General features: G+C 45.9%; 1 protein-coding gene across 5 annotated transcripts in view; it reads right to left on the bottom strand.

Annotated features, from left to right (window-relative positions):
* Positions 1 to 24,243, bottom strand: part of LOC310765776 (FRAS1-related extracellular matrix protein 1-like) — a gene marked incomplete at its 3' end in the record, with an annotated part of 128,109 nt that overhangs the window by 27,652 nt on the left and 76,214 nt on the right. For all 5 annotated transcript variants that reach the window (XM_083621208.1, XM_083621209.1, XM_083621211.1 and 2 more), the window contains 5 exons: positions 10,807 to 11,221; positions 7,244 to 7,445; positions 4,996 to 5,140; positions 189 to 318; positions 14 to 86 (listed from right to left, as the gene is read on the bottom strand). In XM_083621208.1, the coding sequence (XP_083477334.1) occupies positions 14 to 86; positions 189 to 318; positions 4,996 to 5,140; positions 7,244 to 7,445; positions 10,807 to 11,221 (965 nt within the window). The remainder of the gene's footprint in view (positions 1 to 13; positions 87 to 188; positions 319 to 4,995; positions 5,141 to 7,243; positions 7,446 to 10,806; positions 11,222 to 24,243) is intronic.

Raw genomic sequence — 24,243 nt, 5'->3', positions numbered from 1 at the left:
ATTATTGCCTTACCAGGATCAAACTGCACTAATCTCGCTGTACTGTGTTTGAAGTCCAAGCCAACTCTTGCTGATACTTCTTGGACCTTAAAAATAACAACACACAATTAAGCAGCCTTCTCACCGAACAGATGAAATGCTCTTAATAGAACATTTTTTTTAAAAAGTTTTAGGGACTCTTTTCTTACCTTTATTCCAACAAATGAGGGCTCTGCACTCTCTCCTGTTCGTTGAAGCTTAATAGGAAGAGACCCAATGTTTTCACAGACTCGATAGCATGTTTCTGCCAGTTCTATACGGGACCATTTTATTTCAAGACTGATGGTGAAACAGTATTAAAAGGAAAACATTATATTGGAGCCACAATGATCTCTGTTGCTGTAATTAAAGGCACAGTAAAGAATAATGAATCCCATTTACTACTTGTAGAAATGTGTGTAGGAACTGACGTTAGCACTGAATGTTGGAAGAATAAAAAAGCTTTGCCACCTCATAAAGCTATCTTCCCAGAGACATGGAATTACTGAAGCCAGCATGCATGTAGTCGTGCCCATAACACTTACCTGCATTATACTGTTTCCTTAAACATTTTGGGGGAACATGGCCCTCAAAATGTATTACTTCAAAATTAGTCTATACTCCAGAGCTTGAACTTATAGATTTAACATAAAATAGATTTGAATCTCTCTGTCACCCATAGAGTAAGCAATTAGAAAAACAAACATTCATACTCTTACTACTCCTTTACTGCATTAAACGTGTGTATAAATGGATAGTCAAAAGTGTGTTATGGGATAACTTATCGACTTAAATTGATTTGAAGAATATACCCACAGCTCTAAATTGCTAGAACAGAGTGCATTCTTAAGGGAAAAGCCATGAACATTTTCTCTATAGCAATCATATTTCTTAAAATGTATTCTAGTTTGTGCTGAGGATTGCTAAGGGCCAATAGCTCCCATCTTTCCTACAAGCAGCTCAATGTGGTGTACTCTGTTCTTTCCCCATCCTCACAAGCTATGAAAAGATGGACACTTCTTTCCAAACTCAAGACCTTCCTGCAAAGATATGAAGCATATACAATCTCAAAACAAAACAAAAAGTCCTTGTGAAAATTCAGCAGCATTTTAGTTTGCATTTCTTTTAATATATACATCTTTGTATATAATGCCGACTAATATACATACTTTTGCAAAGCAAATTTCCCCCTATATAATGAATTTTGCATGCTATTTTAACTAATATATGCATTTTAACTTATATTGCAAAATTCAGAGAAGTACAAACTTCAAAGACCATATTCCCTCATATGAATTTGCCCAGGCTTTGAGATCTTCCGGGGAGGCCCTTCTTTTGGTTCTGCAGCCCTCACAGGTGTACTTTGTAGGTACATGGGAAAGGGTCTTATTGGTGGCTTCTCCCAGAATTTGGAACTCCCCGCCTAGACTGGCTCCCTCCTGGTTGTCCTCCTTTCAGCAAAAGACTTTCTTGTTCCAACAGGAACTGGCTGATTTTACAAAAAGGGCTGGTGCTGCGATGTTTTCCTTGCAACAATTGGTGTGTGATCTTTTATATGCATATATATATATTATAATAGGGACGCGGGTGGCGCTGTGGGTTAAACCACAGAGCCTAGGACTTGCCGATCAGAAGGTGGGCGGTTTGAATCCCTGCGACGGGGTGAGCTCCCGTTGCTTGGTCCCTGCTCCTGCCAACCTAGCAGTTCGAAAGCACATCAAAGTGCAAGTAGATAAATAGGTACCGCTCCGGCGGGAAGGTAAACGGCATTTCTGTGCGCTGCTCTGGTTCGCCAGAAGCAGCTTAGTCATGCTGGCCACATGACCCGGAAGCTGTACGCCGGCTCCCTCGACCAATAAAGTGAGATGAGCACCGCAACCCCAGAGTCGGCCACGACTGGACCTACTGGTCAGGGGTCCCTTTACCTTTACTATATATTATAATTTTAATAATGTTTACTTTTTAATGGTTGCTTTTTAAACAATTGCTAATTTTTAAATGAGATTTATATCCTACTCATTGGATCCTCAAAGCTGTTTATAAATTTTGCTTCATCTTACACCCTTCCCCTTGATTCCTTAACCTTTGCTGTGGAGCATGATTCTCAGCAGCTCATTCCACCCTGTTAACATACAACATACTGTATTTTTCCATCTATAAGATGCCCCCATGTATAAGACGCCCCCCTATTTTGGGGGATTCCAACTTAAGAAAATGGGGGGAGATGTATTTGTGTATAAGACACCCCCAAAATTTTGACATTCTTTTTTCCGGGGGAAACCTAGTCTTATACACGGAAAAATACAGTATTCCTCTTATAACAAACATTAATTAAAATAAGGCAAACAACTTTACTTTTGGGCTCTGAAGTGCTGTTCGAAAACAAAGTCCCACATGATGTCACCTCTTGGCAGCAGCTTGAAAGTCCCTGCCCCCCCCCCCCGAGACTGCAGATCAGTTCCAATGTCTCAGGAGAAAAAGCCAGTGCTGCTCTGTTTCCAGTGTGATTCTGCCGAAATGGTGCATGTCATTCATTTCATTTCACTCCCATTCATGAATGAATGAAACATCATAGGATTATCATAAAAACATCATCATCAACAAAAACATACTGAAGTGTGATCCAGATAGGCCTTTGAAATATGTATTCCTTCCTCCCCGCCCCCTCAACAAACTTTTATTGACATTTTCTCAATGTTGCTGTAATTTTGCATGTTGTATGCTGCCTTGCTATATATTTTAGGAAAAGTGTGACCTGTAAATATTTAAATAATAAAACAATTTCGCCTATAAAAAACCATCAAATCAATTTCAGATATAGACTGAGTTTTTTTATTAAAAAAAAATCTCTGCTCAAAAGCCTGGTGGGAATAGGAAGGTCTTCAATAGCTGCTGAAAAGACAACAGAGATGGCCACACTAAAGACAGAGTTCTTGACATGTTGGTATATGAAGAATGCTTTCTCCTGCAGAGCAGAGTGATCCATTGGGGATATTAGAAGTGGGATTATATTTTAAGGACCTAAAACATCTTTTTAGGTGCGTGAGCTATTTCCTTCCTCCTAGGGCCGTGGAGCTCTTTATTTATTTTCAGTATTTATGCATTCCTCTCTCTGAATTTCTTCCCATCATATATTCACCCACTGATATATGAACAAGTGCAGATTTAAGACGCCATGGTAATGGTTTACTTATTCTTTGAGACTTTAATAAATAACAACAGAGGCAAGCAACAAACAGCCTGAAAAGTTTGGCTTCCAGGCTTCATTTCATAATGCAAAGTGTGTTCTGTCCACATGATATACAACTTCATAGTCATTTCTGAGTTGCTTTAGAAGCAGTAAAACTGTACCTTGCAAGGATTTAAAATCATTGTTCTGCAGCAATGATTTTTTGAGCAACAGAGAAGTTAAAATGTATTGGGTTGCAAATGGGAGGAGACTGGGATAAAGGGCAGGCCCAGGCAGTATTTTCTAAGGCTCCTGGTTGCATATTGTACTGCAGAATTGTGAGTTTTTGAAATGTCCCTGGTAAAGATTGTTTTGCCCTCACTGCAGGGAGAACCGCTGTGACACAGACTACATATCCTCTGCTGGCCATTCCTTACCAACTGATTACAGTGGTACCTCGGGTTACAGACGCTTCAGGTTACATACGCTTCAGGTTACAGACTCCGCTAACCCAGAAATAATACCTCAGGTTAAGAACTTTGCTTCAGGATGAGAATAGAAATTGTGCTCTGATGGCGCGGCAGTAGCAGGAGGCCCCATTAGCTAAACTGGTGCTTCAGCGTAAGAACAGTTTCAGGTTAAGAACGGACCTCCGGAACGAATTAAGTACGTAACCAGAGGTACCACTGTAGACAAAAAAAAAAGGCCTGTCCTGAACTGTAGCACTTATTGTGCTACATCTGCACTGCAGCAAAAAAATACATCCAAAAGTTGCAATTAATTAAAACTAATTCATCTAGACATTCTGATAGAGACAGCTCACACATTATGCTCCCCCTAATAAGAGGTATGATTGTCAAGGAGACTTGCATATGCTCCCACCTAGCACAGCCTCCAGCAGAGCATTGTAAGCAAATAGTATCATACGAGCAGGTGGAGGAAGCTCAAACTCGTTCCGCTTTCCCACTCTGCTATTCCTTGCCATAGCTAGGATTCTCAGACCCATTCCTCCAGTTCTGGGTATTTCAGACAGGTACCCCTCATTCCATTGTTGAGACCTGATATGCCAGGCTGTATTTCCTCTCCAACCACTTAATCCAGATTTAGCTTTTCCATGGAAAATCCAATATTTGAGTAGGAAGGAGGGACTCTGCCAATGCCCTGTTTCCAGTATTCAAATTATGCATTTACGACATTAAGCCCCTGCCTGGAAGTACCCGAAATGACGGGGGAATGGGAAACAGGCTGGGTGGTGTATCTTTCTTTCTTTCTTTCTTTCTTTCTTTCTTTCTTTCTCTTTCTTTCTTGCAGTTCTTTCCTTCACCAGTTCTACTACATATAGGATTGGTGAACTTCGTTGTCACTTCATATCTGTAGTTTCTCACACTACTCCATGCCGCACAAACACACTAGCCCAGATAAAATAAATATGAGCAGCACTTTATTACAGTCTAGCCTCTTGCTGGAATAAGGAACAAAAGGGCACAAAACACTTTATAATGCTTTTCACATAACTTCCCTAGATTTATATTGAAATATGATCTGAATCCTATGGGGGGACCACAGACCAAAGGCACTAAACCTTCTCAATGGAGCAGACCAGTTCCTTGTAGTACAATGCTAATATTCAGAGTTGTATGTACCTTGAACCATTTTTCCATGCAAGCTATGAAGTGTCCATCTTTTCATAGCTTGTGGGGCAGGGGAAAGAACAGAGTACACCACATGAGCTGCTTGTAGGAAAGATGGGATATAAAAGGAGTAAGTAAGTAAGTAAACATTTTCTTATTAAGCATATTCATACTTACATTTCTGGAGCTATAGTGTTGCCTGCTCTGTCTGAAGCTTCAAATTCAAAGGTATCTGAAGTTACCTCAGTGGTAGGATTTAAGATGTACCGAATATTATGCTGGTTTAAGTCATGTTGTGTAAAAGAGTTTTGCAGAAGACGGCCTGTTGTAGAGTGAAAGAGAGAGCATGTGCAACAGCATAAAGTAAATATATATTTTTCTATACAGGATGTTCAACAGTAACTTTAATTTTTTGCCTTCACATTACGATATTCAGTTATAGCTCCAAACCCTTTGAAACTCAAATTATTTTAAAGCTGTCTAACCTTATTCCAGATAATTATTTCCATCATGTTAAAAATGACAGCTGAGACAAGGCAACTTTTCAAACAAATGTTTTAAGACAGTGTTTCAGAGGCTGGCAAATGTTAATTACTTTATTAGATAACCAGTGAGTCACATAATTGTCATGCTTGTTGGAAACAAAATAGACTCTTATGCATTTAACTTAAATGTAAATGGCCCTCTAATTCATATGTGAATTATGTTTTTATACAACAATAATAGGTTTGTATTGTATTGATCTTTATTACGGCCATTGGCCCATCACACGACAGTTTCCCATACCAACATAATGTACTTAAACCACAATAATAGGTTGAATTTCACAGGTGAAGTCCGTAAAATTGCCAATTCAAACCATTTTTCCTCACATAATAAAGCCTGAACACATGTAAAGAGTGCACACAAATCTTTACTAATCCAGTACAGAAGAGAAATAGAGTGAGATAATTTCTTTCTTTCTTTAAACTCTCGTTGTGCCTGAACCTGCCTTACCAGAACTGGCAGGAAACAGATGCGACTGAAGAGGGAGATGGACAATCTATGACCCTTCAGAAGGTGTTGGGATTACAGCTCTTATCATCACTAACTATGCTGACTGGATTTGGAGTCCAACAATATGTGGAGGGCTACAAGTCCCCCCATATCCTTGACATGGTAACAATTTTGCTTATTTTAATATGTGCAACCTTTCCACCTCTGCAAAGGCTGATTATGCACATGATTAAAACACATGAAGGGCAAGCATGCAATCCATACATCATGTGGTCCTTTCCAAATCTATGGCATTAATACTGGTGATTTGTGCTCATAATGAAAGAGTCACAGAATCCGCTCTCCATGTGCACAAATGAAAAGAGAAGCACACAAAACAAGTACCATGGTACCTCGGGCTACAGACGCTTCAGGTTACAGACTCCGCTAACCCAGAAATAGTACCTCGGGTTAAAAACTTTGCTTCAGGATGAGAACAGAAATTGCGCAGCGGTGGTACGGCAGCAGCTGGAGGCCCCATTAGCTAAAGTGGTGCTTCAGGTTAAGAACAGCTTCAGGTTAAGAACGGACCTCCAGAACGAAATAAGATCTTAACCTGAGGTACCACTTCAGGATGAGAACAGAAATTGCGCAGCAGTGGCGCGGTGGCAGCGGGAGGCCCCATTAGCTAAAGTGGTACCTCAGGTTAAGAACAGTTTCAGGTTAAGAACAGACCTCCAGCACGAAATAAGTTCTTAACCTGAGGTACCACTGTAGTCAAGAAATAGCCCTGGGTCGTGAAAGAATTGGCATAGTTTACTATTTCGTTCTCCTACTAGAATTGATCTATGTAACAGTGTGAGGAGCAAGCGGCTCTCTTGGGTAGAAGATAAGGCATTGGGTGGAATCCTTTAAGTCCAACATCAGGCGGGTGGGTGTGATGTGGTACATCACCTCCCCCACAGAACTGTGTGATAATATGGCACCCTATTAGAGGGGCCTAGTTGGAGGTCTCTATCCCATAGCCAAGGCATGTGGCAAATGGGCCAAAGAGCTTCCTTCAGCAGCTTGGGAGCACCATCCATGTAGACCTGAGTCTTGCTGAGGACCCTTTGAACCTAGGCTTGACCCTGTCACGTGTCAGCCTTCCACCACAGGGCTGAGAGGGATATACACCCAATGCCTAAGCCGGGCATAGGCAAACCCGGCCCTCCAGCTGTTTTAGGACTACAACTCCCATCATCCCCAGCTAACAGGACCAGTGGTCAGAGATGATGGGAGTTGTAGTCCCAAAAGACCTGGAGGACCAAGTTTGCCTAGGGCTGGCCTAAGCCAAAATCAACCTACATCTGGAAACAAAGTTGTGGCCTAATCCCAGAACGCTGTCCTGTCCTTTTTGTTCACCTTCATAGGTCCAGCCCCTAAATCAGAGTTTAAAGAAATAAAATACCTGTTCCAGAATTTTCAAGATGTCCAAAGAAAGGATGTCTCCGAACACTGAATACGAGTTCCTCATCTCTGCTATTGGCATCTGTGACTTTCAAGTTGTGAACAGTGATCGGTACTGCAAACCTCCCATCTTTCAGGTTTTGTATAGTGGTTGGGCTTGCCTTTACAATGAGTTTTGGAACCATTTTATCTTGACATTCTACCTGTTAAGAGAACACATTTGGAATAAAATTAAGGTGAAAAGGAGAACTTGTATTGTTTGTTAATTCTAAAGCCATGGCCAATGGCCTAGGGAGAATATCTGGAGAGCCAGAGGATTCCCACCTCCTGATCTATACAATATATTCAACTTGAATATTACACATGAAACATGAAATTGCATTTTGCTCCACTTAATAATTAAGTTAGTTGCATGAAAATACAGACACCCTTGCCGTTGTCTGCTACAATACATTGGCTGCTACGTTTCCAAGCACAATTCAAAGTGTTGATGCTGACCTCTAAAGCCCTAAATGGCCTTGGTCCAGTATACCTGATGGAGCGTCTCCACTTCCATCGTTCTGCCTGGACACTGAGGTCCAGCGCCAAGGGCCTTCTGGCGGTTCCCTCACTGCGAGAAGCCAAGTTACAGGGAACCAGGCAGAGGGCCTTCTCAGTAGTGGCGCCCGCCCTGTGGAACGCCCTCCCACCAGATGTCAAAGAGAACAACAACTACCAGACTTTTAGAAGACATCTGAAGGCAGCCCTGTTTAGGGAAGCTTTTAATGTTTGATGCATTACAGTATTTTAATATTTTGTTGGAAGCCGCCCAGAGTGGCTGGGGAAACCCAATAAGATGGGCAGGGTATAAATAAATATATTATTATTAGTAGTAGTATTACTACAGTTGGAAAAACACAAAAACCAGCATGACATACCACACAGCAGTAGGTTCCCAGTACTCACTCCATTTCCCACTTTTATTTTTAATAGCTGTAAGAATTCTGGGATTTCAAATGAGCTATTATTTATGTACCAGGACACTGGGGAATGGCTTCAAAGGGCATCTGGATTCTGATGCATTGGCAAAATAAATCATCTAGTGATAAAATGCAAAAATTAAGTACAGATTGTATAGATTTGATGTGGTTATTCTGAAAAGAAGGAACAGCATCTTAAAAATGGTGGACAGGTGCTAAAAGAGAAAAGGAGGGATTAATAGGCTCTATGTTTGGGAATGGCTGGAAAGCAGGAGAAATTACGGAAAGATTTCACTGGGGAACAGTACTGTAACTCCTGGTGGTGATGTTTTGGGGGAAACCGGAAAAAGGGAAGTGGGTTACAGCCAGAGGCTGAATTAAGATGGATCGCTAGATTTGTTGACTGGGGAAAAGGATGCAAGGGCTGGGATAAGTTGCAAAAGGGACATAGAATAGAAAGCACAAGCTTTTTCAGCTTTAAAAAAAACCCATCCAAGTATGCTATCCCCCTACAGCTTGGGTCATGCTCCTTCAAGCATTCAGCTGACTGGTAGTTTCAACCTCAAATTAGACCAGAGAAGGGGAATGACGGCATTTCAGTCCACTGTGGTGATGTGTGGTCCCCAAAGAAGGAACAACCCTACTTTCCCTGTTGACATCATTGTAATTCGGCCAAGTGTTGAGTTTTATACCACTGAGATGCTCATCTATCCAAACTTTTTTCACCTGTTCTGATAATTCGCCATCCTCTGGGAGATACACCTTCATGCCACTGTCCAACCAATTAGTTGCTTGACTGACTGCATTCTGCAGTCCTTAAGTGATGGTTCCCTATCTGACATCTTATGACAACTGATTAGTAAACTAGGCCATGAGATTTAAGAAACATGCTATTTAGGAGCTACTTCCCATTAACTCCTTGTGTTCTGAAACCTTCAATTCTCCCTAAAACTGCACCATGAGTTATAACAATAAGAGATTAAGGTAGGTTTTGAATTTATAAGGTAACCTATAACTTGAAGGCTACACACTTACTTTGGAGTAAGTTCCATTGAACTCAGTGGTGTTTACTACAAAGTAATAAAAGAAAAAGCACAGGATCGGGGTGTACACATTGCAGCTGTTCACAGTAAAGAGGAAACCTCCCCCACTCCACGTTTTAACATATAAAAGCATATTTTAAAATGCAAGTGTCTCCCAAGACTGTTCAATAAACCATGACAAAACTGGGTTACTCAAAAATGCACCCTTAAAACAGGAACAGCAAGCCACAAAAAGCAAAGACCTAAATAGACTGAACCTGATCACCCTGTGAGGTTTTGGAGGGTTTGACCATAGTTAAGAGCAGCAAGGGATCAGTTAAATGTCATTTAGAATTTCACTGCATTTGGTCAGGAGCATGTTCTCACATGAGAGCTGGTCAAACCAATCTTTCCGAAACACTGATTTCTGAACTTTTGCCAGGTGTCTCTCTCTGGTGGCCACTGAGGCTGATTTACCAGACATGTTAAGCTTCTCAGTCTTGAATAAGCAGTTAAATGTGTACCCAATGTCAAGCAGCAGGTTTAAAGGCACAGAGCTAAATTTCACAGGTAAACAGCAACACTTAGATGTTTAATCCATGGAAATCAGTGGGTCTTGGGACAAAATCATGCAACCAGTTTAGAGGCTTGTTTTGAATGTTCCTGTCCATCTCTGACCACCCCATGGATCTGGATTCTGATGATTATAACAGTAATACTCCCAAAAGGTTATTTGTGGTTTGATTAACCAGGCACAAAAGACAGCTCCTATACCTTTAACAGCTGCACGGGAGATGGAATTTTGGCACATATCTTATGAGGAAGAGGAAACCAAACCTGCTCCCCCTTCCCCCATTCTGTGCGATTATTATTCTGTGCGATTATTCTGCTTTGTACTTTGGCTCACACTGTTGAGCTTACATGGCCATTTCCATCCAAGGTCATGCCCTCCTAGCTATAGGCACAGTTAGAATAGAATGGCTCAGATTGAGACTTCCCATGAGATGAACTCGAATCACAGGACACTCCAGCTGGAGGAAGAAAAGGGAGGTGACGATAGCTGATTTCTCCTTTCCTGCGCCCCTGAAAATTTGTTCTGGAGGGTTAGGGGACCCTATATAACAGTGTGGGAGGCAATGCTTGTGTCTGCTAGAGTAAAAAAATATTTGCGGAAATTGGCTCTCTCCCTCTTCCTCTAGTGGGAGCTTTTGTTGACTCTCAAACCTTCCATGAACAATGGCTAGTTTCTATCTCCACTGTTGGAGGCTGTATGCCTTTGAACACCTCCCAGATGCTCAGGTCCTTCTTTTGGACTTACTATTGGCATTTATTTTGTTGGCCACTGTGAGAACAGATGCTGAAGAAGGGTTGATGGCCTGATTCAGAAGACTCTTATTATGTTTATGGATAGAAAATATATTCTGGACCCAAGTCAACGGTTTGGGCACAATTCCCACCATAACGTTTGATATGATAAATTCATCAACTTTTCCCTCTCAGGTGGTAAAATATGGTCTTGCCTCATGTGAGCGCATTTACCATGTTTAGATAAAAGAAGAAATATATTTAATTTCCATACATACCTGTATTGTAAATTCTGTGGAGGCTTCTGTCAGTTGTCCATTAACCAAAAATCCATGGTTGACTTTGTCCGTAGCTATAAATGAGAATTTATCAATGTGTCCACCTCCTCTATTGTGCTTGTAGTACACTTTTGCGTTATCCACATCCAGCTGTGTAAACTGGCCAGGATAGATGACAGTTTCCCCCATGTATAAATGTCCGTATTGTGGATACTGTGTGATGATATAGGTGAGGTTTTTCACTGGACTGTCTACATCTGTAAGCTGAAGAATATCGGAAGTTAAAAAACCTATACTCCCCTCCACAATATGGAGTCCTTTGTTTGTGAGCAGTGTAGGCGGAATCTGGTCGTTGTGCTCAATATTCAATTCTAGGAGGCCTTTTTTCTCCGTATGACCATTACTGATGGTAAAACTATTTCAGAAAAAAAGAGAAGAGAGGAAGATTATTTATTTATTAAAAGATGATTCCATTGTTACACATGGCATTAGACAGAGTTGAATGGCAGTGCCCTGTTCCTGGTTTCAGGGCACCCTTGGGCATGATGCTCTCAGTTGACTCAGGTATCTGTGTGCTCATTCATTTGCTTTGCTCTCTGGGCCAACTTGTACCACTTCATAGAAGGGGAGGACAAAATGTTACTTATCCTTTCCTTTTCTCCTCCCAATAGTTACTCCTTGGAGCAGGTAGGGGAACGGGCAGTAACAACAAAGAATCAAGGTCAAGGGGTCTTGGGGACTGGTGGTAGGGAAGAGGAAGGTCAGGTGGCTCTGAGGATTCTTGGTGAATGGACCTTGGCAGGTGCCCAGTTATGCCAACTTCCAATGTCAGTCCTGTGAATGGACTTTGAGAAGCTTGCAGTCTAGAACTGAATGAAAAGAAGAGGAAGTAAAAACAGCCCAGCCAAATTGCTCATGTTGTCGGCTCCTGAAGGGACAGTCAGTCAGCCTGTGAGATCTCTGCTGTTCTATATTTTGAAATTTGTGTTTAATATTTTAAAATTGTAAACTGCCTGTGGTCCCTTGACAGAAGGTCAGCATATAAATCTGTTAGATAAATAAATAGATTGAGTCAGAAGCCAGGGGAGGGGAGGCAGCAAAGCTATGAATGAATGAAGTTGCATGTTTACGTCTTTCAACTGAAACCAAAGGCCTAAGAGAACCATTGTCTCTCATCCATGGCCTGTAGGCTTGAGGGGGGTTAGGCCTAACCAAAGTGGCTTGGAGCTCTTCAGTTCACTTGCCTCTCTTGGTGTTGGCAGCAGTGTCTAAAAGGCAGAGCAATGCTGCTATTATGGATGGAAGGAGGAAGGCAACAAAAGTAAAGACTGGTGTGTGTCATGGGACTGTTTCAAGCAACCTGCTGCATAGAGCTCCATTCTTGCAATAGATCGAATGTTTATGAACGTTCCACAACAGCACAGTAAATGTTCAGTGTCAATGGATTCACCACCAAAAAATCCCTTAGTGCCTATAAGTTTCAATACTGCTCTTTATATAACTACAGGAAAGCTACAGAATTTGCAGTTAATAGTTTCTATTAAATAGTTTCTATTTTGGCATCCTGCAAACAGCTTTGGAAACTGATAAATAAGTTTGTGAAACACAATGTAGGAAGCAACATTATCCCAAGGGTCAGGTTCACTATTCTGTCTACCTCAGTGCAGTCCTTTCTGACTGGCACAGACTCTACAAGGTTTCAGACAGGATCCTCTCAGGATCCTCTACCTGGAGATGACCAGGATCCAACCTCAGTTCTTCTGCATGCAGATCATGTGTTCTGGTTCCAAGTCACACCCCTTTCCACTGAACTGTAGTTCAGGATGTTCCCAGTTCAAGTCTTCCTTCTACCATAAACTCATTAGGCAGCCATAGCTGGGAACCACAATCTCTCAGCCACAACTCACCATCAGCAAGAAAGGAATTGTGATCTACCTAACAGGGTTGTTGCAATTATTGTTCTGGCAATAAGCAAGGAATGATTTGAATCTTCTAAGGCTGTAATCCTATACCTGCCTATTTGGGAGTAAATCCCATTGACCTCAATAGAGCTTTTTCCCTGAGTAGACAGGATGTTACTGTCAAACTCTAAATGCTACTTGTTATCCATTATTTATATACAGCACCCAAACACAGAACTGTGCCCCACAGGACGATGATTTAATATAGGTTCTTGGCATTTTGTCAGTAGATATTCTCATTTTGTTCTGTTGCCCTCAGTATACGTTTCACTTGCCTAGTCTTCAGAAACACCATTTAAGTTTTCTCACTATGTTCTTTTCAACAAATAACCAAGAATTTATTCAGACACAAAGCTTGGAAGATGTCATATCTTCAGGCACACTGGTTAATTTCCTTATAGTTGCTTTCAGGTTTCTCTGCATGTCACTATCTGCTGCTTCTCTGGATACTTCTCACACATTAGCGCTAATTAAGAGAAATGTTGTCTGCTATCAGTGCTACTTTAGTACACACACACACACACACACGCACACCATCATTTCCAGGGGCTACTGTAAGAAAATAAAGTGAGCTGATAGTGTAGTGTAGTGTTCTACAATTACAGCTTCTGACTGCTGTGTGATACAAATAAATATTCACCTGAGCCAGTGAAGAACCTGGAGTTTCCTCCGGTTCTATTATTGTTAGCAAAAAAAAGGCAAACAAACAGCACAATCCTAACCATGCCTACTCAGAAGGTATACCTATTGAATTCAATGGGGCTTTCTCCCAAGTAAGTAGAGGTTCACAGGAATACCAGGCTCAAAAGCTTGACTGCCTGTAGCTACAGTCCTCTTTTACCTGAAGAAAAAAAAATCCCTAGTAATCTAGGGTACATATTTTTCAGTTCACTTTAAGTTATCTCTTTCTTTCACCCTTTAGCCAAATAGACTCCCAATCCTGCTCTACTCTTCATAATAACTGGGTCCTATTCTTATATTGTTCCTCTTCTTCAAACAAGCTGTCATTTTTAAAATGCAGGCTGTCACTGTCTGTCATGCCACCAATTAAAAAGACAACCCCCCCCCACCCGGGGAAAAAAAATTCCAGGGTGTGTGTGAAGCATGGCAGTGCACCCATTCACCCCGCCCAGGATGCAGGGCTGACTATATCCATGACCTGCTTCGAGATATGAGGGGCTCACTATTTTAAAAAAGACCAGAAGGCTTAGACTTCTGGCTACTGTACCTTCTCGCAATAAGACAGCTTAGCAACTTCAATAAATAAGCGGTATATTTAAACAAACAAATAAAAATAGAACTTCTTCTAAACCAAAAGTTGTTGCGCACAAATGTCCATGTTTGTAAAATCAAGGAACATCCTTGAGTGGAGTTGGCACATTGTCATTATGCTTTGATGCACTTTTATGTGCATTGGTTCTCAGGCTACTGATTTGAGAGCTGCACCCCACCCCTAGTCTATAACTGTAGAAATCCAAATTATGCTCTCAAAATAAATCACTCATCCCAGTACCCCCATATTATATCCAACTAATTCTACTTGCCCCTTCTTTGCTCCCATACATCATTATGGTACACCGTATACATCATGTACATATCCCATAATCTTTCGGTCATTTGTTGTCTGTCTGTCTGTTGTCTGTCTGTCAAGTCCCTATCCCACTCCTGCCAATAGGCTGAGCTCTTATACAGTCACAGAATGTTTGTGACTATTATACTGAACGAAACAGAAGGTAATGGAATACTGATATAGATTAAAAGCCAGTGCCCAAAAAGGGGCGGAGGAAGGGTGTGTGTGGTGGAGGTGGGCCACCCCGGGTGTCACCACTGAGGGGGTGACAAAATGCCGGGTGGTACTCACCGCAGGGCCTGCAGTGCACTGAGCCACATGTCTCTCCTGGGAGTGATGTGGTGGCTTGGGCACCTGCAGGCTCCGTGCTGCCCCAAACATTCCGCCTACCGCCTCCTTCTCAGCTGTAGGGTGGCTGAGTGGGAGGAGGCAGGCAGACTCCTTGGAGGCCCCGCGGAGCATCCTGCCCCGGCTCACCCCTGTGCCCAAAGATGCACACATCTAGATACCCAGTTTCTCTTCTGCTCTTCAGTCTGAGCAACAAATTCTGACAATTCCGCAGTGGTACCTCGGGTTACATACGCTTCAGGTTACATACACTTCAGGTTACAGACTCTGCTAACCCAGAAATAGTGCTTCAGGTTAAGAACTTTGCTTCAGGATGAGAACAGAAATCGTGCTCCGGCAGCGCGGCGGCAGCAGGAGGCCTCATTAGCTAAAGTGGTGCTTCAGGTTAAGCACAGTTTCAGGTTAAGAACAGACCCCCGGAACGAATTAAGTACTTAACCCGAGGTACCACTGTATATGAATACCTTAAACAAACATACATTCAGAGCAGTCCAGGGTTCAGTTCTGCAAGCCCAATATGCCCTGGTCTATGCTCTTGGGTGTGGGGAATGATACCTTCCTTCAACAGAGGAGCCAATCCATTTATCACAGGGACAGGGACAGACATGTAAGTAAGATCTGCTACCTATGCTGAAATGAATAGGGCAACTTCAAGTGAGCCCTGGAGCTCATACAGCATCAGTAAGAATTCACTGTACTGCGGCAATAAGAGTTTCTTTATTATGGGGCGCTGTCAGGGGTTCAGGAGCAGAGGGAACGGATGGCGAGGAATCGGAAGGAGAGGTTAGCGATGATAGCCGTCCGAGATCTCTAAGTCTGTCCAGCGAATCGGAGGATTCACAGAAAGGGGCTCCCGTGGGCAGAGCTGGGGGGTTACCAAGAGGGGCACCCCAGGAAGAAGGGACCAGAGGGGATTCAGAGAGCAGCAGCTGGAAATCCGGACCAGCTACTCCACCAGAGAGCAGCAGGGGGGAGGAGTTCCAGGCACCAGCGACAGGCAGCTCTCCGGCAGCAGCCACGCCTGCGTCAGAGAGCGAGGAAACGGTAGAGAGGAGGGTCGGAGACAGCGCGCGCGCGCCAAGTTCAAATGTACCAGAGGGAGGCGCAATGAGCAGCCCGGAAAGGGAGCCAGGTCCTAAAGCCCGCCGAAGGGAGGGGGAGGAATCCGAAGGGTCCGCATCCGAGGCATCCAGGAAGGAAGGAACCCCGGGGGGTGGTAGGACCCAGAGGCGAAAGGAGAGACGCAAAAGGTGGAGCAAGGCTAGGGTCTTGAACTGGTGTACAGGAGGCGGAGATTCAGATGGGACTTCGCCGATCTAGGGAATAGATGTAGAGACGCACGCTAAGATGTGGAAATGGAAATTATACTTCAATAAAGACTTTATTCCGTTCTACCGGCTAGCGTTGGTCCTTTGTGAGCCGGGACCTAGAGGCAGTCTCTGACAGTAAGTCCCATCTCCCAGAAGTTTTCATCAGTTCTCTTTGACTCAAGCGGCGTGTGGGGAGCGAAGCAGGGAGGAAAGAGGACTGGTGCCTTTGGAGCTCACAAAAGTCAAGCGACATGTCTACTGAAGAGCAAATTGCTTCCCTGCGAGAAGCGGTAACGCAGCTCAGCGCAGAGATAATCGCCTCCAGGAAAAGAGAGGATGAAGCGGCTGCTGCATGCCGAGATCTCCAAGCCAGGTTGGAAGTGCTTGCTAAGCAGGCACAAACGGGTTCCAGATCCGAGGGAATCGGGTTGGGAAGGACTGGAGGCAGCATTGTATCTCACTTTGATGGGAATTTGCAGCAGTACCCCAATTTCCGAGCAGACGTGCAGTTTGCGCTGAAACTGCTGGAGAAAGAGTTTAGAGATGAGCAAGAAAAAGTGGGGTTTATCTTGTCTCATTTGCATGGAGACGCGAAAGCATGTCTGCGCAATCTGTGGAGAGATATGGACCCAGCGCTCCAGAGTTCAGCTGCATTCATTAAAGCGATGGATTCTTGCTTTCTATCGAAAATAGACATTGACATTGCCCGTAAGGACATATTTGAGCTGAGACAAGGGAAAGCCAGCGTGAGGCAGTATCACTCCCGCTTTTTTGCATTGGTCAATGCCTTGGGGTGGGACAAGGATTCCCCCCCCGTTAGAGATCTTTATTGGGAAGGATTGAACCCCCAAATCAAGGATGAGATAGCGCGGGGGGAGAGACCCAAAAGCACCCAGGAGGTGGTGGACAGATCGCTTGCAGTGGGGGTGAGGCTGGAGGACCGCCCTTGGGACAGAGGAGAAGGGCGTTGGGGACGCACACCAGCCAGAGTGCCCTCCCTCTTGCCCAGGGATGTCGCGCGTGCGCAATCAACGCCTCCGCAAGCAGGGGGGGAGGAGCCAATGGAGATCGGCGGTGCTAGAGCTCAATCAGCCACCAGAGCCTTAACACCGGGAGCAGTCAAAACAAAGCAGCCTAGAGGGAACAGGAAGTGTTACATCTGTGACAGTTCGAAGCACATGGCGAAAGAGTGTCCCCAGAGGCTCCACAAGCACACTGCAGCTTCAATAACAGTAATGGGAGCAACTCAGCAAAGTGAACCACGGCAGGGAAACGGAAGCACTGGGGGCCAGCCAGGCGAGTCAGTGAAGAAGTCCCCAGAGATTTTGAAGCCCACGGATCCCCTCCCGCCCAAACCAGTGGTGCAGCTCACCGCATCGCTCCAGCTGCCCAGTGGTCTCACTTTAGAAGTGCCGATTACGATTGACTCTGGCAGTAATGCGGATTTTATCGCACTGGAATTCCTTCAACAACATAACGTAGCGCTACTGCCAGCCACACTGCCCCTGAACGTGGTCACAGTGGATGGCAGGGAACTGCTAGGGGGGCAGGTGGTGCAGCAGACACCACCTATGGTGATGCAAATTGGGAATCACCGAGAAGTCATCAGCTTCAACGTCACCCAATTGTCGGACACGCCCATAGTGTTGGGCATGAGTTGGCTGGATAGGCACAGCCCGGCATTAGCGTGGTACCAGCGGCAATTGACCTTCTGCTCTTCCTACTGCGCAGCGCACTGCATCCAGACCTGCCAGGAAGGAGAGGGGCGAGAGGATGCACCGCAGCTACACCTAGGCATGGTGCAAGCGGTGCCCAACAAGTACAAGGAGTTTTTGGAGGTCTTCTGCGAGAAGGAGGCGGACAAACTGCCCCCCCACAGACCCTATGACTGCAAGATTGATCTCCTGCCGGGGGCAACGCTGCCAACAGGGAAACTGTATTCCATGTCTGAGGACGAACTGCAGGAACTTAGGGAGTTCATAGACCACAATTTGAAGCGCGGGTTCATTCGGGAGTCGAAAGCTGTAGGGGGCAGCCCAGTATTCTTTGTGAAGAAGCGAGACACGCCCCAGAAGAGGCTTGTAGTTGACTTTCGAATTTTGAACTCGAAAACCAAGCCCTCGTCCTTCCCCATGCCCAAAATAGACGACCTGCTCGCGACGGTAAGGAAAGGACGCGTTTTCACCAAGTTGGATCTGCGAGGCGCGTACAACCTGATTCGTGTGCGGGAGGGCGACGAGTGGAAGACGGCCATGTTCACACCACTGGGCACCTACGAATACAGAGTTATGCCCTTCGGATTACAAAATGGCTCTCACTGTTTTCAAGCCTTTATGCATCACGTGTTGGCGGGACTCCTTTACAAGAAATGCGTATGCTTCCTGGACGACATCCTGATATTTTCTGAGTCGCGAGAAGCGCACGAGAGGGATGTCAGGGAAGTTCTGCGGAGACTAAAGGAGCACAGGCTGTACGCCAAGCTGGAGAAGTGCCAGTTCGACGTGACGGAGGTGGATTTCCTGGGCTATAAACTGTCGGACAAGGGGCTCGCCATGGACAGCGCCAAGGTTCGCTCAGTATTGGACTGGAAAAGCCCGCGCAATAGGAAGGAAGTCCAGCGGTTTGTCGGCTTTGCCAACTTTTATCGCAAGTTCATCAAGGGGTTCGCTATGCAAACGGCGGCCATCACCGACACGCTCAGCTCCAAGAAGAAGAAGTTTATCTGGACGGAGGAGGCGGAGCAGTCCTTTCAGAAACTCAAGCGTCTCTTCGCTTCCGAGGAGCAGCTGCTGCATGTAAATCCCAGCAGACCGATGAGGGTGGAGACGGACGCCTCAGACAGAGCCGTGGGAGCTGTACTGTTGCAACAAGACCAGCAGGGGGACTGGAGGCCGTGCGCCTTCTACTCAAGGAAGCTCAGCAAGTCGGAGCAGAATTACACCATCTGGGACAGGGAGTTGCTAGCCATCCATGCAGCGTTCAAAGCGTGGCGGCACTTCCTTATCGGAGCCAGGCACACAGTGCAGGTCCGCACGGACCACAAGAATCTAGAGTACTGGCGCACGGCGAGGTTCCTGAATCAGAGGCACATTAGATGGGCAGAGTTCTTCGCGGACTTCGACTTCAAGATAGAGTACATCCCGGGTGACAACAACATCATGGCGGATGCCTTGTCCAGAAAGCCGCAATACCTCGAGGAGGAGGCACCGTCGGCAGCCAAGCACATTTTCGCACCGGAAGCGTGGGCTTGCGCCTCGGCGACCGTGGATCTGGACGCCGTACGTCGAGCGTTGCGGGAGGACCCCTTCGCGCTAGCCAAGATGGAGGAGGTGCACAAGGGCACGGTGAGGGACGACGAGTTCCAGATCAGAGACGGTTTGCTCATCCGCAAGGGAGCACTCTACGTGCCGGGGAATGACCTCCGCGCGAGGGTGCTGCAGCAGCTACACGACGCCCCCACTGCCGGGCACTTTGGCAGAGAAAAGACTGTAGAACTAGTGACCAGAGACTTTTGGTGGCCCAAGATGCGGGGGGAAGTAGCGGATTACGTCTCGAGATGCGACACCTGCCAAAGGGCCAAGTCAGTGCACAAACCGCCGGCGGGATTGCTGGAACCGTTGCAGACGCCGTCTGAGCCGTGGGAACGGGTGGCCCTGGACTTTGTCACGGATCTGCCCGGTTCGAGGGGAAAGACGGCAGTGCTTGTGGTGGTGGACATGTTTACCAAGATGGCACACTTCATTCCGTGTGCGAAGGTGGCCACGGCAGAACAGACCGCCAAACTGTTCATAGACCACGTGTTTAAGGTCCACGGTCTGCCACGATCTATTCTATCCGACCGGGGGCGGCAGTTCATCTCGAACTTCTGGCAAAAGTTGATGGGCATCCTGAACGTCAAGATCAATCTAGCGTCGGCGAGACACCCGCAGACCAACGGACAAGCGGAGAGGGTCAACGCCATCATGCAGCAGTACCTGAGATGCTACGCCAATCAGCAGCCTAACACGTGGGTGGACTACCTGCCCCTCGCAGAGTTCGCTTACAACAATACGAAGCACGTGTCGACGGGGGTGACGCCGTTCTTCGCCAACAACGGGAGGCATCCCAGAACCTTCCCAGGTTTAGAGAGAGTGGGGGAGGGGGAGCCGCAGGCAGCGGAAGAATTAGCGTCAGAGTTGCAGGAAGTCCACGAACAGCTTAGGAGGCAGTTGGAACTGGCAAAGCACGCATACAAACTGCAGGCTGACAGACACAGGAGAGTAGGGGAAGACATACAGGTGGGAGACTGGGTTTGGTTAGCAGCGCAAGCAGTGCCGACCAGATCGTTGGCCAAGAAGAAGCTAGGGCATAAGCAGCTAGGGCCTTACCAAGTCCAGGCACAGGTCAATCCAGTGGCCTTCCGGTTAGCGCTTCCGGAGGGTTCCAGAATGCATCCGGTCTTCCATAGATCGGTGCTCACGCCCTACAAAGCACCGCATAGATTTCACGAGCCAGGCACAGCACCAGATCCGCCCAGAGAAGGACCCAGGGAAAGGGGGTCGCCAAGAGGGGAGCGCATCAACGAAGTCACAGAGATTTTAGACTCGAGATGGGGGGAAGAGGGAGTAGAATACCTTCTTGCCAGAGAGGATACCCCGGCCAGCGCCAACAGTTGGGTGCCGGGCTATGCCTTGGACGAGCCTCTTCTCAAGGAAGAGTTCCATGCCATTTTCCCACACAGGCCCATGCCAGCCGAGTATTTCGATGACTGGCTCTTCACACCCACACTTTCAGGCAGCACGTTCCAGGGGTTCGACTCGGACGAGGAGACGGCACCCCACATACGCTCTCCGGAAGGTTCACCCTCGGGTTCTGCCTCAGACCGCTCCTATTGGTGGGATAATCAACCAGAGGAGCAGTGGCGCAGAAAGTGGCTGGGGGGTCCCTGGCAGGCATCACCCTCAGAGGGGGACGGGGGAGAGATGGACATGGACGTGTTGGGGGAGGACGTGGGATTTGAACACGAAGGCAGGGAGATGGAAGCAGAGGAGATCGACGTCGACGAGCGCACGGAGGACGAGCCAGACCTGCCCGATGTGATGTACGACACGAGGGAAGAACTGTATCCGGCACTCACCCCTGCCACGACGGAGCACCCAGAACCCACACCGGAAGGAGGGGAGGGGGGAAGGGGGGGCTTCGAGGGGGGGATGGATGTCAGGGGTTCAGGAGCAGAGGGAACGGATGGCGAGGAATCGGAAGGAGAGGTTAGCGATGATAGCCGTCCGAGATCTCTAAGTCTGTCCAGCGAATCGGAGGATTCACAGAAAGGGGCTCCCGTGGGCAGAGCTGGGGGGTTACCAAGAGGGGCACCCCAGGAAGAAGGGACCAGAGGGGATTCAGAGAGCAGCAGCTGGAAATCCGGACCAGCTACTCCACCAGAGAGCAGCAGGGGGGAGGAGTTCCAGGCACCAGCGACAGGCAGCTCTCCGGCAGCAGCCACGCCTGCGTCAGAGAGCGAGGAAACGGTAGAGAGGAGGGTCGGAGACAGCGCGCGCGCGCCAAGTTCAAATGTACCAGAGGGAGGCGCAATGAGCAGCCCGGAAAGGGAGCCAGGTCCTAAAGCCCGCCGAAGGGAGGGGGAGGAATCCGAAGGGTCCGCATCCGAGGCATCCAGGAAGGAAGGAACCCCGGGGGGTGGTAGGACCCAGAGGCGAAAGGAGAGACGCAAAAGGTGGAGCAAGGCTAGGGTCTTGAACTGGTGTACAGGAGGCGGAGATTCAGATGGGACTTCGCCGATCTAGGGAATAGATGTAGAGACGCACGCTAAGATGTGGAAATGGAAATTATACTTCAATAAAGACTTTATTCCGTTCTACCGGCTAGCGTTGGTCCTTTGTGAGCCGGGACCTAGAGGCAGTCTCTGACAGGCGCGCATGTGCGTGCACACGAAACCAGAGATATCTAACCGCAGCACTAAATATTCTCTGGAAATTTTTAAGCAGCTTTGTATTGAAAGGGAGCTTGAACCACGGCGTTTTCTTTTCCTTTTTTTAAAAAAAGAGAAAGAAATAGGCAGTGCTCCAGTCTCCAACTGCTACTCTTCATGTTTTTAATCACATCTGCTACATAGATGTGGCTATGAATAATTAACGATGCCTCCAACATTACACTCATAGATTACGGTGGAGGAAGCGACTGGTGCACCGTCTCGAACAGCATAAGCCATTTAGGAAACTGTTATCCACTTTCCCTTTATATTTGCCGTGCAATCACTTACTGCTTAAAAGGGTAAATCTTTCATAGCTTTAATTAAAGCATTTAATATAATTTACACTGATGCTCTATGTGCTCAAGGTCTGTCAAAATTGATGCTTTAATAACATGTCATTCCCTCTCTCTCTCTTTTTCCCCTCCCCCTCTCCACTCTCCCGACTGGCCTGAAATCTGTTAAAATTACCACTAATCTAATTGGGAACAAAGTTGTCAAATGCACGCAGCTCTGACAGTTTGTCTTTCTGCAAACTGCCAACAGATTGCAAGTTACGCATGTGTTGCGCAGATGGGTAAGTTAAAAGGAACACACACACACACACACAAAAAAGCAATTTATTAAATCACCTGGAACCAGCAGCTCCATTCCAAAAATAGTGAGAATGAAATATAGCAGGAGCTACGAGAGTTGGCACTGGAATATGCCAGAAGGTACCAGTTACAAAACAAGATAAACATTTTGAGAAGCCTCAGCTGCGTAGCAGAATAATGAGGAGTTATTTAACCCGATCAGGATTACCAGCAGAAATTAATTTAGAGTGCACATTCTTTATATATATAAAAAAATTAAAAATAAAAGGATATTTTAATCCCTCTCCTTTTAACCCTTTGTAGGCACTGGAAAGATGTTTCTATATCCACCCCCACCCCCACAGTGACCTCCCTGTGTACCTGGTTAAATCATCCAATGCAGAGCACTGGAAGGACCATACAGATGGTGTCCTCTCCTACAAATACTTAGCACGTAATCTCTTTCATGTGCTCAACCTCCATTTCAGGAGAGGATATTGGATCCAGTTACATGGTTGAGAGCTGACAACATTATGGCAGCAGCTTGCTTCCAAGCTACCAAGAGAGAGCAATTGGGAATTTATTTATTTTTTAATCTTAAAATGGGAGAGAACGTAAGTTTTACGCTGAACAGATGTGTAGACAAAATGAAATCTCCCATTATCTGAACCTCAATTATCCAAATCTCACAACTGTCTGAATTCCACGGGTGTCCTTCCACATCATCCAATGTCAATGAAACCCACACTTTCTGAACAGGCAGAAGGACATCTGAATAAAAGAGGCCAGCAGGACAGGGCTTGTTTTGTGTCAGAGGCGGAGCTCAGCCTCAGGAATGGATTTCAGCAGAAGGAATGAAATATACAATATTGGTATATACAATAAGAAGACTGGCTAAGATTGTCTTCAGAATCCTTTTCTTTTCCCACTGCATCCCCCCCCCCCATCCAGTTAACATTAAGATGTAAAATTCCCAGTGCAAGTGGGGTGATGCGAGTATGGACACCTCTCTTTTGAAATACCAAGAGCCAAAATCAGATGTGATGTGGAGAGTAGATTGGGTCTACTAAGCACAAGAGGGATAGTGTCCATCACTCACACCATTTCTGCATTCCAAAGGTCAACCAAGGCTTTCATTGTAGATATGAGAGGGAAATCCCCAAGAGTCATCAGAGGAGCATTTGGATCTGTCTGTCTCTGGAGACGGGCAATTCTAATACGTTCCAAATTTGTGCAAAGGCAAAAGTCCCATGAATGAACCCTAGTTCAACACCCTCATCCTCAGTGTCACAGCTCCATTCAGAAACTCACACTTCATATCTGTGTAGGCCATCAGTATTATATCCAAGTAAATGAAATTGCACTGTATCCTAAAATACAGGGGTTTCCTTGCCCAATTGCTTTGGAAGCTCCCAGAAGATTAAAAATGAATTCTATTGACTCTCAGACAAAATAAAATATCAGCCGCTATTTCTCCATTGGATCCAGAGATGACCTCAGCGGGCCATATCTAGACATGATGGTGGTCAAGCTCAGTCTCAATCAAGTCACATTACTGATCACCTATAAGGCCGAAAATGTCAAGAAAGCACCTGTAGGCATACCTGTTGCCCACAAAGGTCTCCTCCCATCTCTCCCCACTCACTGAAATTAGACTTGAATTGTTTTCCACCTCAACAGTCACTCACCCGGGCCTCTTTGCCTA

This window comes from Podarcis filfolensis (genome assembly GCF_964270895.1).
Source record: "Podarcis filfolensis genome assembly, chromosome: 6".
In the NCBI taxonomy this organism is placed as follows: Eukaryota; Metazoa; Chordata; class Lepidosauria; order Squamata; family Lacertidae; genus Podarcis; species Podarcis filfolensis.
Note: the sequence above shows the minus strand (reverse complement) of the source record. Positions and strands in the feature narration are given on the sequence as shown.